The 12431-nt window shown below is 42.1% G+C and overlaps 1 protein-coding gene across 1 annotated transcript; it reads right to left on the bottom strand.

Annotated features, from left to right (window-relative positions):
• Positions 1–297: 297 nt before the first annotated feature.
• Positions 298–6162, bottom strand: LOC120055640 (carbonic anhydrase 4-like). The gene is made up of 8 exons (XM_039003531.1): positions 6101–6162; positions 5983–6014; positions 5645–5815; positions 5352–5500; positions 4629–4724; positions 4437–4515; positions 4096–4262; positions 298–504 (listed from the first exon to the last, which is right to left on the bottom strand). The coding sequence occupies exons 1-8, from the start codon at positions 6160–6162 to the stop codon at positions 298–300; spliced, it is 963 nt and encodes a 320-aa protein (XP_038859459.1).
• Positions 6163–12431: the final 6269 nt, after the last annotated feature.

Genomic DNA, 12431 nt, shown 5'->3' with positions numbered 1-12431 from the left:
AAACATCCGAAGATTATCAAAGGTAAGCGATTCATTTTATTGCTTTTCTGACTTTCGTGACCATGCTAATTTGGGGCTAAAATGTACTGTAATTTTGCTAAAATAAGTCTGTTTCGGTCATTTTTCTTTTTCAGATAACATTAATTACATGTCTAATGATGTTTGGATAATAAATAAGTTGATATTTTGCTATAATTGTTGCTTTTTCAAATAGTTTCTCCTTGGATCAAAGTGAACCCTGTTGGTAATCAATGTATGTATGGTAGTGCACTTCATGTGAGGCGTTACTCGCCGTCACTAAACCCTCAGCAGCATCCAGGCCAGGGCCATGAGGGCCAGAGAGGAGCACATTGTGGAGGCTCCTGACACTGGCGGGGCTGTGGTTGGGCTGCTCTGGGTCGTCACCACCCAGTCGTTGACAGGCTGGATGTTCCTGAAGACGTTGGTCATCAAGTCAGAGGTGGAGTTGTGGTCAATGTGCACTGTTGTGCTGAAGAGATCAATCTGAGTGGAGAAGGTTAATGAATTACTGGATCATAGACATAAGTGTAACATCAGGCTGGCCGAATGGCTTTACCCACTGGGCACAAACGTCAGTTCAACATCTAGTTTCAGTTGAGCTGCCAAGTAATGTGAAATCAACTAAACTTTGAGATAACTGCTCTCCAAGTAAATATATAAATATATCACAAAAACAACTTTTAGGCATGTCATTGCATTCTGGTTAAAAGTTGAATAAAAATTACAAATTACTGAAATATACAGTATGTACAGATTGTGGTATCTTAATTTGATCATCCTGTTGTTGCTTCTACTGCATTCAAGGTTTAATAAAAAGGTTTCTAAAGTTTGTGATTTTCATTTCAGACTTGACATTCCCTAACAAAAAATGTAGCAACCCCTATAAAAAAAAATCTAAAATTATAATCCACATAACAATTCATATTTCCTGTTGCTGCAGGATTATTAACCTGCTGTTTGAAACTGGCTCAAAATTAAGATACAGGATATGTACAGTTGAAGTCGGAAGTTTACATACACTTAGGTTGGAGTCATTAAAACTCGTTTTTCAACCACTCCACACATTTCTTGTTAACAAACTATAGTTTTGGCAAGTCGGTTAGGACATCTACTTTGTGCATGACACAAGTCATTTTTCCAACAATTGTTTACAGACAGATTATTTCACTTATAATTCAAAGCATCACAATTCCAGTGGGTCAGAAGTTTACATCGACTAAGATGATTGTGCCTTTAAACAGCTTGGAAAATTCCAGAAAATTATGTCAGGGCTTTAGAAGCTTCTGATAGGCTAATTGACATAATTTGAGTCAATTGGAGGTGTACCTGTGGATGTATTTCAAGGCCTACCTTCAAACTCAGTGCCTCTTTGCTTGACATCATGGTAAAAATCAAAAGAAATCAGCCAAGACCCCATAAAAAGAAGTGTAGACCGCCACAATTCTGGTTCATCCTTGGGAGCAACGCCTGAAGGTGCCACGTTCATTTGTACAAACAATAGTACGCAAGTGTAAACACCATGGGACCACGCAGCCGTCATACCGCTCAGGAAGGAGACGCCTTCTGTCTCCTAAAGATGAACGTACTTTGGTGCGAAAAGTGCAAATCAATCCCAGAACAGCAGCAAAGATGCCGAGAAAACCGGTACAAAAGTATCTATATCCACAGTAAAACGAGTCCTATATCGATATAACCTGAAAGGCCGCTCAGTAAAGAAGAAGACACTGCTCCAAAACTGCCATAAAAAAGCCAGACTGTGGGCCTCCCGGGTAGCGCAGTGGTCTAGGGCTCTGCATCGCAGCGCTAGCTGTGCCACCAGAGACTCTGGGTTCACGCCCAGGACAGGGAATATTGGAATATATCATGGAATATTGTTTTTGAGTAAAGCTACGGTTATTACTCATCTCTGTGTCCTGCGCCTGACTCCGCCTTACCAGCATCACCTAGACAATTCAAAGGCAATGTTACCAAATACTAATTGAGTTTATGTAAACTTCTGACCCAGTGGGAATGTGATGAAAGAAATAAAAGCTGAAATAAATAATTTCTACTATTATTCTGACATTTCACATTCTTAAAATAAAGTGGTGATCCTAACTGACCTAAAACAGGGAATTTTTACTAGGATTAAATGTCAAGAATTGTGAAAAACTGAGTTTAAATGTATTTGCCTAAGGTGTATGTAAACTTCGAACTTCAACTGTATGTTCATGACTTATTGCAGAGTCAATTAATACATCACATATGAATAATTTTTTGTTGTACCGTGGGGCGAAGCACAATTGGCCTAGCGTCGTCCGGGTTAGGGAGGGTTTGGCCGGTAGGGAAATCCTTGTCTCATCGCGCACCAGCGACTCCTGTGGCAGGCCGGGCGCAGTGCGCGCTAACAAAGGCAGATAGGTGCACGGTGTTTCCTCCGACACATTGGTGCGGCTGGCTTCCGGGTTGGAGGCGTGCTGTGTTAAGAAGCAGTGCGGCTTGGTTGGGTTGTGTTTCGGAGGACGCATGGCTTTCGACCTTCGTCTCTCCCGAGCCCGTACGGGAGTTGTAGCGATGAGACAAGATAGTAATTACTAACAATTGGATACCATGAAAATTGGGGAGAAAAAAAAGAAACAAAAATTAAGCCAGACTACGGTTTGCAACTGCACATGGGGAAAAAGATCGTACTTTTTGGAGAAATGTCCTCTGGTCTGATGGAACAAAAATAGAACTTTTCGGCCATAATGACCATCGTTATGTTTGGAGGAAAAAGGTGGAGGCTTGCAAGCTGAAGAACACCATCCCAACCATGAAGCATGGTGTGTGGGTGCTTTACTGCAGGAGGGACTGATGCACTTCACAAAATAAATGGCATCATGCGGAAGGAAAAGTATGTTGATATATTGAAGCAACATCTCAAGACATCAGTCAGGAAGTTTAAAGCTTGGTCGCAAATTGGTCTTCCAAATGGACAATGACCCCAAGCATACTTCCAAATTCGTGGCAAAATGGCTTAAGGACAACAAAGTCAAGGTATTGGAGTGGCCCTGACCTCAATCCCATAGAACATTTTTGGGCAGAACTGAAAAAGTGTGTGCGAGCAAGGAGGCCTAAAAACCTGAATCAGTTACACCAGCTCTGTCAGGAGGAATGGGCCAAAATTCACCCAACTTATTGTGGAAAGCTTGTGGAAGGCTACCTGAAACGTTTGACCCTGTCACGACTTCCGCCGAAGTTGGTCCCTCTCCTTGTTCGTGCGGAGTTTGGCGGTCGACGTCACCGATTTGTCTAGTCGCCACCTATCCACATTTAATTTTCCATTTGTTTTGTCTTCATTGTACACACCTGGTTTCCATTCCATAATCATTGTTCCACTATTTAACTCTCTGGTTTCCCCCTTGATTTTGTGCGTGTTTGTTATTGTCAAGTTGTCTCGTTTTGTGAACTGGATTATTTTGTCTCCTTCATGGAATATTGTTTTTGAGTAAAGTTACGGTTATTACTCATCTCTGTGTCCTGCGCCTGACTCCGCCTTACCAGCATCACCTAGACAATTCAAAGGCAATGTTACCAAATACTAATTGAGTCTATGTAAACTTCTGACCCAGTGGGAATGTGATGAAAGAAATAAAAGCTGAAATAAATAATTTCTACTATTATTCTGACATTTCACATTCTTAAAATAAAGTGGTGATCCTAACTGACCTAAAACAGGGAATTTTTACTAGGATTAAATGTCAGGAATTGTGAAAAACTGAGTTTAAATGTATTTGCCTAAGGTGTATGTAAACTTCGAACTTCAACTGTATGTTCATGACTTATTGAGTCAATTAATACATCACATATGAATATTTTTTTGTTGTACCACCCCAGTACATGTTCTCTCTTCTTGTGTAATCACTTATGAAGCTCATGTTGGGTAATATTTCGGAATCATTACTTTTATAATATTTCAAAGGCAGAATGGATAAGGAATGGATCCTGCACTTAAAGATATTTGAATACAGTCCATGTTTCTTGTCGGAGCTATGTTTATTTCCTGCTAAGTAGAAATTGTATTCAGTTTAGTGTGAAATTGTTGCACAAACTCACAAAATCCTGGCTGACTTTGATAGGGTCCTTGAACACGGTCCACACCACAGCCTCGTTGCAGTTTGGAGTGGTCAGGGATCCAAAGTAACGGTAGTATTTGGTACGGTCCACCCCTTCCAGGAGCTCATCCAATGAAAAAGCATCATGAGTAATGTTTATATACTCATCTGGAAGAAGAGAGAGATAAAACGTATACCAAAATAATATGGTACTGAAATGGAACAAGCAATTAACAAATGTTGAATTCAAAGAGAAAAATTCAACCCAAATCCTCTTCCAAACTTTCTCTCGAAGGAAGTAGTTCTTGATCAAATCAGAACCAGTTAAATCTCTCCTCTCACCTTTTAGTGTGATGTTGGCCAAGTATGATGTCAGAGTATTCCAGGCTGCTGGTGAACCAGTCACATTACTCGGCATGGCCTTTTTGGAACAAGATTGACTTTATAAACAAAAACAGCAATAACACACTGAAATGCCCAATCTATTGTGGAAAAATGGATGCCATTTCTAGGAAGGTTAAAGCATCCACTCACCTCTATGAAGAAGCCAAGAGCAGCGAGTCCCATGTCGTCTGCAACGGCCGCGGTCGTATTACCATTGAGCGAAGACTTGGCATTTACTATGTGCAACTGAAAGGTGAAGCATAACAGATGATCTATAAATGTTATCTGAATCGATTGGAAAATTAAAACGTTGGAATGATACATTTAAAAAGGTAGACTACAATCTGCCATACTTACAGCTGTTCAAAATAAATTTCAATTAATGATATACGTATATGCTCCGATTCTTGAGGAATAGAATGTATAAATGCCTAATGAGCTCAGTACAACAGTGGACTATTGCACCATTTATGAATTGGAGAGTGGTTACATTTCCCCATCTGTCAGCTTTCTAGTAAACCAATTGGCAGGGATGCAGTTTGGCTGGAGGGGAATTCATTCAGACTGGACTAAGGCTAAATGAAGACCTTGACATTGATCCATTGCAGTGTGTTATATGTGCATCAGTATGAGAAGTGTCACCCCATGTGACATGGGCTACATTCAGATTCTCAACCATTCTCCCATAAGTGCACTCATACACTCTTCCCTGCATGAATTTAAATTCATGGATTATTGTTTGGAATATGGTGGAAACTCCCTCCAGCCATGCTTGCACAAATCCAAGAAGTGGGAGTGTGGAAGGGCGGGGGCATAATTCGGGAGAAGGGTAGAGAATCAGAACGCAGCAATGTTGCATTGAACCTCCCATACCTCCATGGGGTAGCGTGTTCCATCCACTGTGTGCTCCGACCCAGGTACTGAGGTACCATTCCCCCAGTGGAGGTGAAACTGCAGGCTGTCATAGGCCTCAGACAGTGCCCCACCTGTAACCTGGACGCCACTCGTCAGCTCCACTTTGACTGAAAGAAAGAGAGGAGGAACAAAAAGAGAGGAATTGGTTACATTTTGCACATAAGGGTTCCTGGTTTGGTTCATACATTATCCTCAAGTGGGACTTTGTGTGTATGGATTGAGAAAGCAAGGCATCCATCCATTCTCCTCACCAGTTTTGCCAGTGTTCTTGATCTTGTTCATTGTAGAGTTGTCTCCGTATTTGGTGAAAGTGAAGGCAGTCAGGGATTCATCGCCCACTGCCGATGCAGAGACGATGTTGATGGGAGACTGACGGGATCCGTTGCAATGTTCAGTGACAATGGTGGACCAAGTGGTGTCATCTTAACATGGAATCAATCATACCATGGTGTCAATGTACCGTCGCTTTATAAGGGTCATATAATATGCTAATACATCAATTCTATAGTCTATTATCCACTGCCATCACAATCACTTCAATTTGTGAATACAAATTACACTGTAACCAGGAGGTAAAACCAATACTTACCACAACTAGGATCATGGTAACACCACACTGTTAACATTGAAGAAGGGAAGAAGTTATGCAGAGTCACAACATTGATAGAAAAAAAAAAAATAATAGAAAATAATGGAATAATCACTTGCCTGCAGCACTGTATGTAGTGGGGACGAAGAGTGTCGCAACGATAACCACAAGTCGATTCATCTGAAAGTGAGATAAAGGCAATTATGAATGGAGAGACCACTAAGCACCGACCAACGTCAGAAGTCCATGGATGTTGAAAAGTGGTTGAAATTTGGTCAGTCCGCCCTGGCCTTGATTTCAACATCGCACAAACGTAGATTTTTTTTCACTATCTTATCTAGAGCAACTTAGTCAGGGAATTCAACTAAGGTAGATAAACTATCACATTTCATAGTCATAGCGAGTAGGGGTGTTAACCCGATGTCCTGGTTACAGACGTAGGATCTTAATTTGACCCAGTTTGCGACAGCAGGAAAATAATCCTGCAGCAACTGGAAATGCGAATTATAATGTGGATTATTGTGTTATTTATTATTTTTATCGTCATCATCATAATCTGTAAATTATCAACCTGGCCCCATTTCCATCATTGCCATATAATTATCCCCCTCATTCCTAATTGGCATATATCACTCCTCACTTCTCCACCTGTTAGATGATCTGTGTTGAGTGTTCTGGCACAAGTGGTTGCCTGCATCATCCATGTGGGTAGTACAAATTGGTGGTGGCTGAGGTGAGCGCTTTGAGCATCCAGAAAGGCGCTATATAAATGCAATTCATTAAAATGATTTTGTTATTATAGCAAGTAAAATGTTTCTATAACTTTTTACTGAGAATGTTGTTGAAGTTGAAATGTTCGGTTGGTTCTGATGCTTTTGAAAAAAGCTAACATAAGTGCAAGTGACAGATGGGAGCAATTATAAATATTCCATAGTGCAATCTTATTTTTTTATATTTTTTTTTACATGACTGGAGACCCCAACCTCACACTCTATACAATTCATACCTTGGTAAATTACTAGGCAGCCTGAAAACAAACAAATAATGTATTAGCCCAGCCAAATAAATGAGTTGTGCACCACTTAAAACATGTTTGCCTCTATTTTCGGCTCGCGGTAAGGAGGCGCAAGTGTCAAAGGGACATTATAGTTTGCAATTTCGTTAAGTAAAAACTTGCACACTGGCATTTTCCAGCCTGAACGCCAGGTTCGGAAGTTTTGCTGTCACTTGCTGCTCACTTGCGCTGAGGGAGAGGGGTGGCAATATTTGAGGTGTGTCCTTAAAAACTGACGCAAAGGTGCCATTTCCATGCAGCACTAATGGGCAGTTAAGACCCACAAAAAGTCGGTCTTAACCGTACCGCAGTTCATAATACCAGGTAAAGATAGATTCAAGTTGGATATTCAACTGATATTCGCCTGTAGTTTTCCTTACATCCACAAACAGCCGTTAGGGAACGTCAACATAGTGACAAATCAAAATTTTCACATTTCAATGGCTCTTAAACCATTACTCCTAAAATGTTCAAAACGGGTTCTAGCTAACCCGATGGCATAGACACACATTGCACACACTTTTTTTTGTCAGTTTAAATCTCAAACTATTTTAAATTATTTATTAAATTTTTAGAAATTCAATAGCGCCTTGGTCATGTGACCCACACAGGGAAGTCAGGAACCAATACACGCAGTCAGTCAGGAAAGCAACGGCTAGCTTTTTCAAACAGAAATTTGCATCCTGTAGCTCTAACTCCAAAAGGTTTTGGGACACTGTAAAGTCCATGGGGAATAAGAGCACCTCCTCCCAGTTGCCCAACGCACTGTCACCACCGATAAATCCACGATAATTGAGAATTTCAATAAGCATTTCTCTACGGCTCTGCACTCCCCGCAGCTACTTGCCCAAGCCTCCCCAGCTTCTCCCTCACCCAAATCCAGATAGCAGATGGTCTGAAAGAGCTGCAAAACCTGGACCCATACAAATCAGCTGGGCTAGACAATCTGGACCCTCTCTTTCTAAAATGATCCGCCGCCATTGTTGCAACCCCTATTACCAGTCTGTTCAACCTCTCTTTCGTATCGTCTGAGATCCCTAAAGATTGGATAGCTGCCGCGGTCATCCCCCTCTTCAAAGGGGGTGACACTCTAGACCCAAACTGTTATAGACCTATATCCATCCTTCCCTGCCTTTCTAAAGTCTTCGAAAGCCAAGTTAATAAACAGATCACTGACCATTTTGAATCTGACCGTACCTTCTCCGCTGTGCAATCCGGTTTCCGAGCTGGTCACGGGTGCACCTCAGCCACACTCAAGGTACTAAACGATATCATAACCGCCATCAATAAAAGACAGTACTGTGCAGCCGTCTTCATCGACCTGGCCAAGGCTTCGACTCTGTCAATCACCCTATTCTTATCGGCAGACTAAACAGCCTTGGCTTCTCAAATGACTGCCTCGCCTGGTTCACCAACTACTTCTCAGATAGAGTTCAGTGTGTCAAATCGGAGGGCCTGTTGTCTGGACCTCTGGCAGTCTCTATGGGGGTACCACAGGGTTCAATTCTCGGGCCGATTCTTTTCTCTGTATATTTCAACGATGTTGCTCTTGCTGCGGGTGATTCCCTAATCCACCTCTACACAGACAATACCATTATGTATACATCTGGCCCTTCTTTGGACACTGTGTTAACTAACCTCCAAACGAGCTTCAATGCCATACAACGCTCCTTCCGTGGCCTTCAACTGCTCTTAAAAGCTAGTAAAACCAAATGCATGCTTTTCAACCGTTCGCTGCCCGCACCCGCCCGCCTGACTAGCATCACTACTCTGGACGGTTCTGACTTAGAATATGTGGACAACTACAAATGCCTAGATGTCTGGCTAGACTGTAAACTCTCCTTATAGACTCATATTAAACATCTCCAATCCAAAATTAAATCTAGAATTGGCTTCCTATTTCGCAACAAAACCTCCTTCACTCATGCTGCCAAACATACCCTCGTAAAACTGACTATCCTACCGATCCTCTACTTCGGCGATGTCATTTACAAAATAGCTTCCAATACTCTACTCAGCAAACTGGATGCAGTCTATCACAGTGCCATCCGTTTTGTCACCAAAGCCCCTTATTCCACCCACCACTGCGACCTGTATGCTCTAATTGGCTGGCCCTCGCTACATATTCGTCGCCAGACCGATTGGCTCCAGGTCATCCATAAGTCTACGCTAAGTAAAGCTCCGCCTTATCTCAGCTCACTGGTCACGATAACAATACCCACCCGTAGCATGCGCGCCAGCAGGTACATCTCACTGGTGATCCCCAAAGCCAACACCTACTTTGGCCGCCTTTCCTTACAGTTCTCTGCTGCCAATGACTGGAACGAATTGAAAAAAGTTGCTGAAGCTGGAGACTTATATTTCCCTCACTAACTTTAAACATCATCTATCTAAGCAGCTAACCGATTACTGCAGCTGTACATAGCCCATCTGTAAATAGCCCACCCAATCTACCTAGCTCATCCCCATATTGTTTTTATTAACTTTTCTGCTCTTTTGCACACTAGCATTTCTACTTGCACATCATCATCTGCTATTTATCACTCCAGTGTTAATTTGCTAAACTGTAGTTACTTAGCTACTATGGCCTATTTATTGCCTTACCTCCTCACGCCATTTGCACACACTGTATATAGACTTCCTTTTTTATCTTTTTTATATTGTGTTATTGACTGTATGCTTGTTTATTCCATGTGTAACTCTGTTTTGTTGTTGTATCGCACTGCTTTGCTGTATCTTGGCCAGGTCGCAGTTGTAAATGAGAACTTATTCTCAACTAGCTTACCTGGTTAAATAAAGGTGAAATAAAATTCAATTAAAATAAACACCATAAACAAGATTCATAATGTACACTCAGTGGGCCTACACATTGGACATCCTTGTTTTGTCAATTTGCATATCATGAGTTTTTGCACAAAACAAATTTAAGATTACAATTTCAATAGCTCCTTAGTCTTATTACCTACAACCCTCAAACTATGTTCAGAATATCCACTGAGTAGCCATATATGTAGCACAACCTTTTGTTTGTCCATTTTCATCTCAAACGTTTTTACATTGATTTTCAATGTTTTTCAATGTTTCTAATTTCAATAGCTCCTTGGTCATGTGACCTACTGGACTCAAACAAGATTCAGAGTGTCCACTGACTACCCTTCTATACTGCACACCCTTTGGTTTGTCCATTTTCATCTCACTCGATTTACATACATTTTTCAAACATTTGAATTTCAATAGCTCCTTGGTCATGTGACCTACTGACCTCAAACAAGGTTCAGAATGTACAATCAGTAAGCCTACACACCCTTTAGTTTGTCCATTTTTATCTCACACGATTTAGATTAATTTTGTAAACTTTAGAATTTCAATGACTCCTTGGTCATGTGACCTACTGACCTTAAACAAGGTTCAGAATGTACACTGACTACCCTTCTATATTGTACACCCTTTAGTTTGACAAATTTAATCTCATGCGGTTATACATTAAAAAAAATACTTTTTACATTTCAATAGTTCCCTCGGCATTGTAACCTACAACCCTCAAACTACTTTCAGAATATCCATTGACAAGCCTTTTACATGTTAGTCCATTTTTGTTGGTCCATTTTAATCTCACACGATTTTACATTAATTGCCAGCTCTGTTCCCCTGAAGGACAGTGTCACTCACACACCTATTCATTTGGGCCTCTAGCCAGGTGACCTCTGACTCCAGGTCTCTAGGCCTACACTCCCTGCCCGCCTGCCTGGCCCTCTCCCTGGACCTGAGAGTGTATAGCTTACTCCCTGGAACTACAGACCTCCAGGCCTACACACCTACTCCCCCTACCCGGTCGACAACCCGGTCGACACCGGTCAACATCTCACTGGGCATCACTCATCCTCGCATCCCGGCCGGGGCTCAGCCATCTCCATAACCTTGCCCACCAGGCGAACCGGGGCAACCAAACTTAAGCACCCCTCCCCGGACACTAATACGTCTATATTTCCGCTGTCAGGAACCACATGCACCTGGTTACCCTGAAACAGGCTCTGTGCATCTGGTAACCCGAAACAGTCTCTGTGCACCTTGTGACCCACCACACGGGAGCCCCTTGGGAGCCTAGACTAAGTCTCTGAGTGAGGCTCCCAAGGGGCTCCCGTGTGGCGCAGCTGTCCAAGCCACTGCATCTCAGTGCAAGAGCTGTCACTGCAGTACCTAGTTTGAAACCAGGCTGCATCACATCCGGCCATGAATGGAAGTCCCACAGGGACAATTGGCCCAGCGTCGTCCGGGTTTGGCCAGGGTGGGCTGTCATTGTAAATAAGAATTTGTTCTTGACTGACTTACCTAGTTAAATAAAGGTAAAATTAAATTTAAAACATTTAATCCCCACTCCAACCTCCATGGCCCCTGTGTCCGGCCACCCCTGCTCAGACTCTGAGTGCCCCCCATATTGAAGCAATGCAGTTAGAACAATGTGGACTACAAACATGTTCAACATATTTTTCAAATATGGGGCAGGCTATTTAAGAACTAGGCTATAACGGACTAACATTCAAATTGAAGTTGATGACAATGCCATACATAAAATACCATAAATAAACAAATGGAAGAAACCACATATTTAGCCATGGAGCATGTAATGATTGGCCAGCCAGTGACGGACCAAGCCTCGACACACCCACAACTTGTTTATTCATAAAAAAACAGACCTTTCGTGCCACTGCCAGCATCTGCGACCATAAAATAAAAATAGCACACATACAGTATATCTGACACACCCCCAAACCTACTGTATAGCCCTACCGCCAGCGCTTACATTTACCATTGCGTTAGTTTTGTTAAAATAGAACCCATAATTTCTTAAAAGCAGGGCATATTGTGGCATCAATGTCTGTTTGCATCAATGCCAGAATCATCTTACCTTGAAGCTGCACCTGTCTTCACCTGTCAGTCCTGTGCGCTCAGCCTCCCATCCTTCCTCTTTTTATTCAGTCGCACACCTCAACTAGGTAAACTAAACACGCCTCCTCTGATCACCTTGCGGGAGGGTGTATGTTGAGGCTTCTTTCACCTGGGCCAACTTTAGAGCAGGCTCAACCCTTAAACCTGTGGTGCCACCTCTGCCAGGGGGGTTTCAAGTTCAAATTGTGGGTTAAAAGTTGTGTAGTAGGCCTACGGTAAAAAGAAAAGGCAGGCAGAAGGCAGAAAGGCAGAAAGTTAGGTGAGTTTTGCCTGGAAATGTGTGCAGTTCCTGTTGCAATAACAGTCATTCAAGATTAACTGGGACCTTAATTGTAGGTAGTCCTCATAGCAGCACAACCAGTCAACCTAAATAAAGTGACATGATTCAACAGTAGGCTATTTGGGCTACAGTTCATCATAGTGTTTTAAACAGTACAACTACTCCAGA

This window comes from Salvelinus namaycush, chromosome 11 (genome assembly GCF_016432855.1).
Source record: "Salvelinus namaycush isolate Seneca chromosome 11, SaNama_1.0, whole genome shotgun sequence".
In the NCBI taxonomy this organism is placed as follows: domain Eukaryota; kingdom Metazoa; phylum Chordata; class Actinopteri; order Salmoniformes; family Salmonidae; genus Salvelinus; species Salvelinus namaycush.
This window is presented reverse-complemented; position numbering and strand designations above follow the sequence as displayed.

Excerpts from the sequence above, each read along its gene's own strand:
- LOC120055640 (XM_039003531.1), bottom strand. The coding sequence starts at position 6,162 with ATGAATCGACTTGTGGTTATCGTTGCGACACTCTTCGTCCCCACTACA. Across the intron at positions 6,015-6,100 it reads ACTACATACAGTGCTGCAGG|AACAGTGTGGTGTTACCATG; the intron begins CAAGTGATTATT and ends TTCTTCAATGTT. Across the intron at positions 505-4,095 it reads TCAAAGTCAGCCAGGATTTT|ATTGATCTCTTCAGCACAAC; the intron begins GTGAGTTTGTGC and ends TTCTCCACTCAG.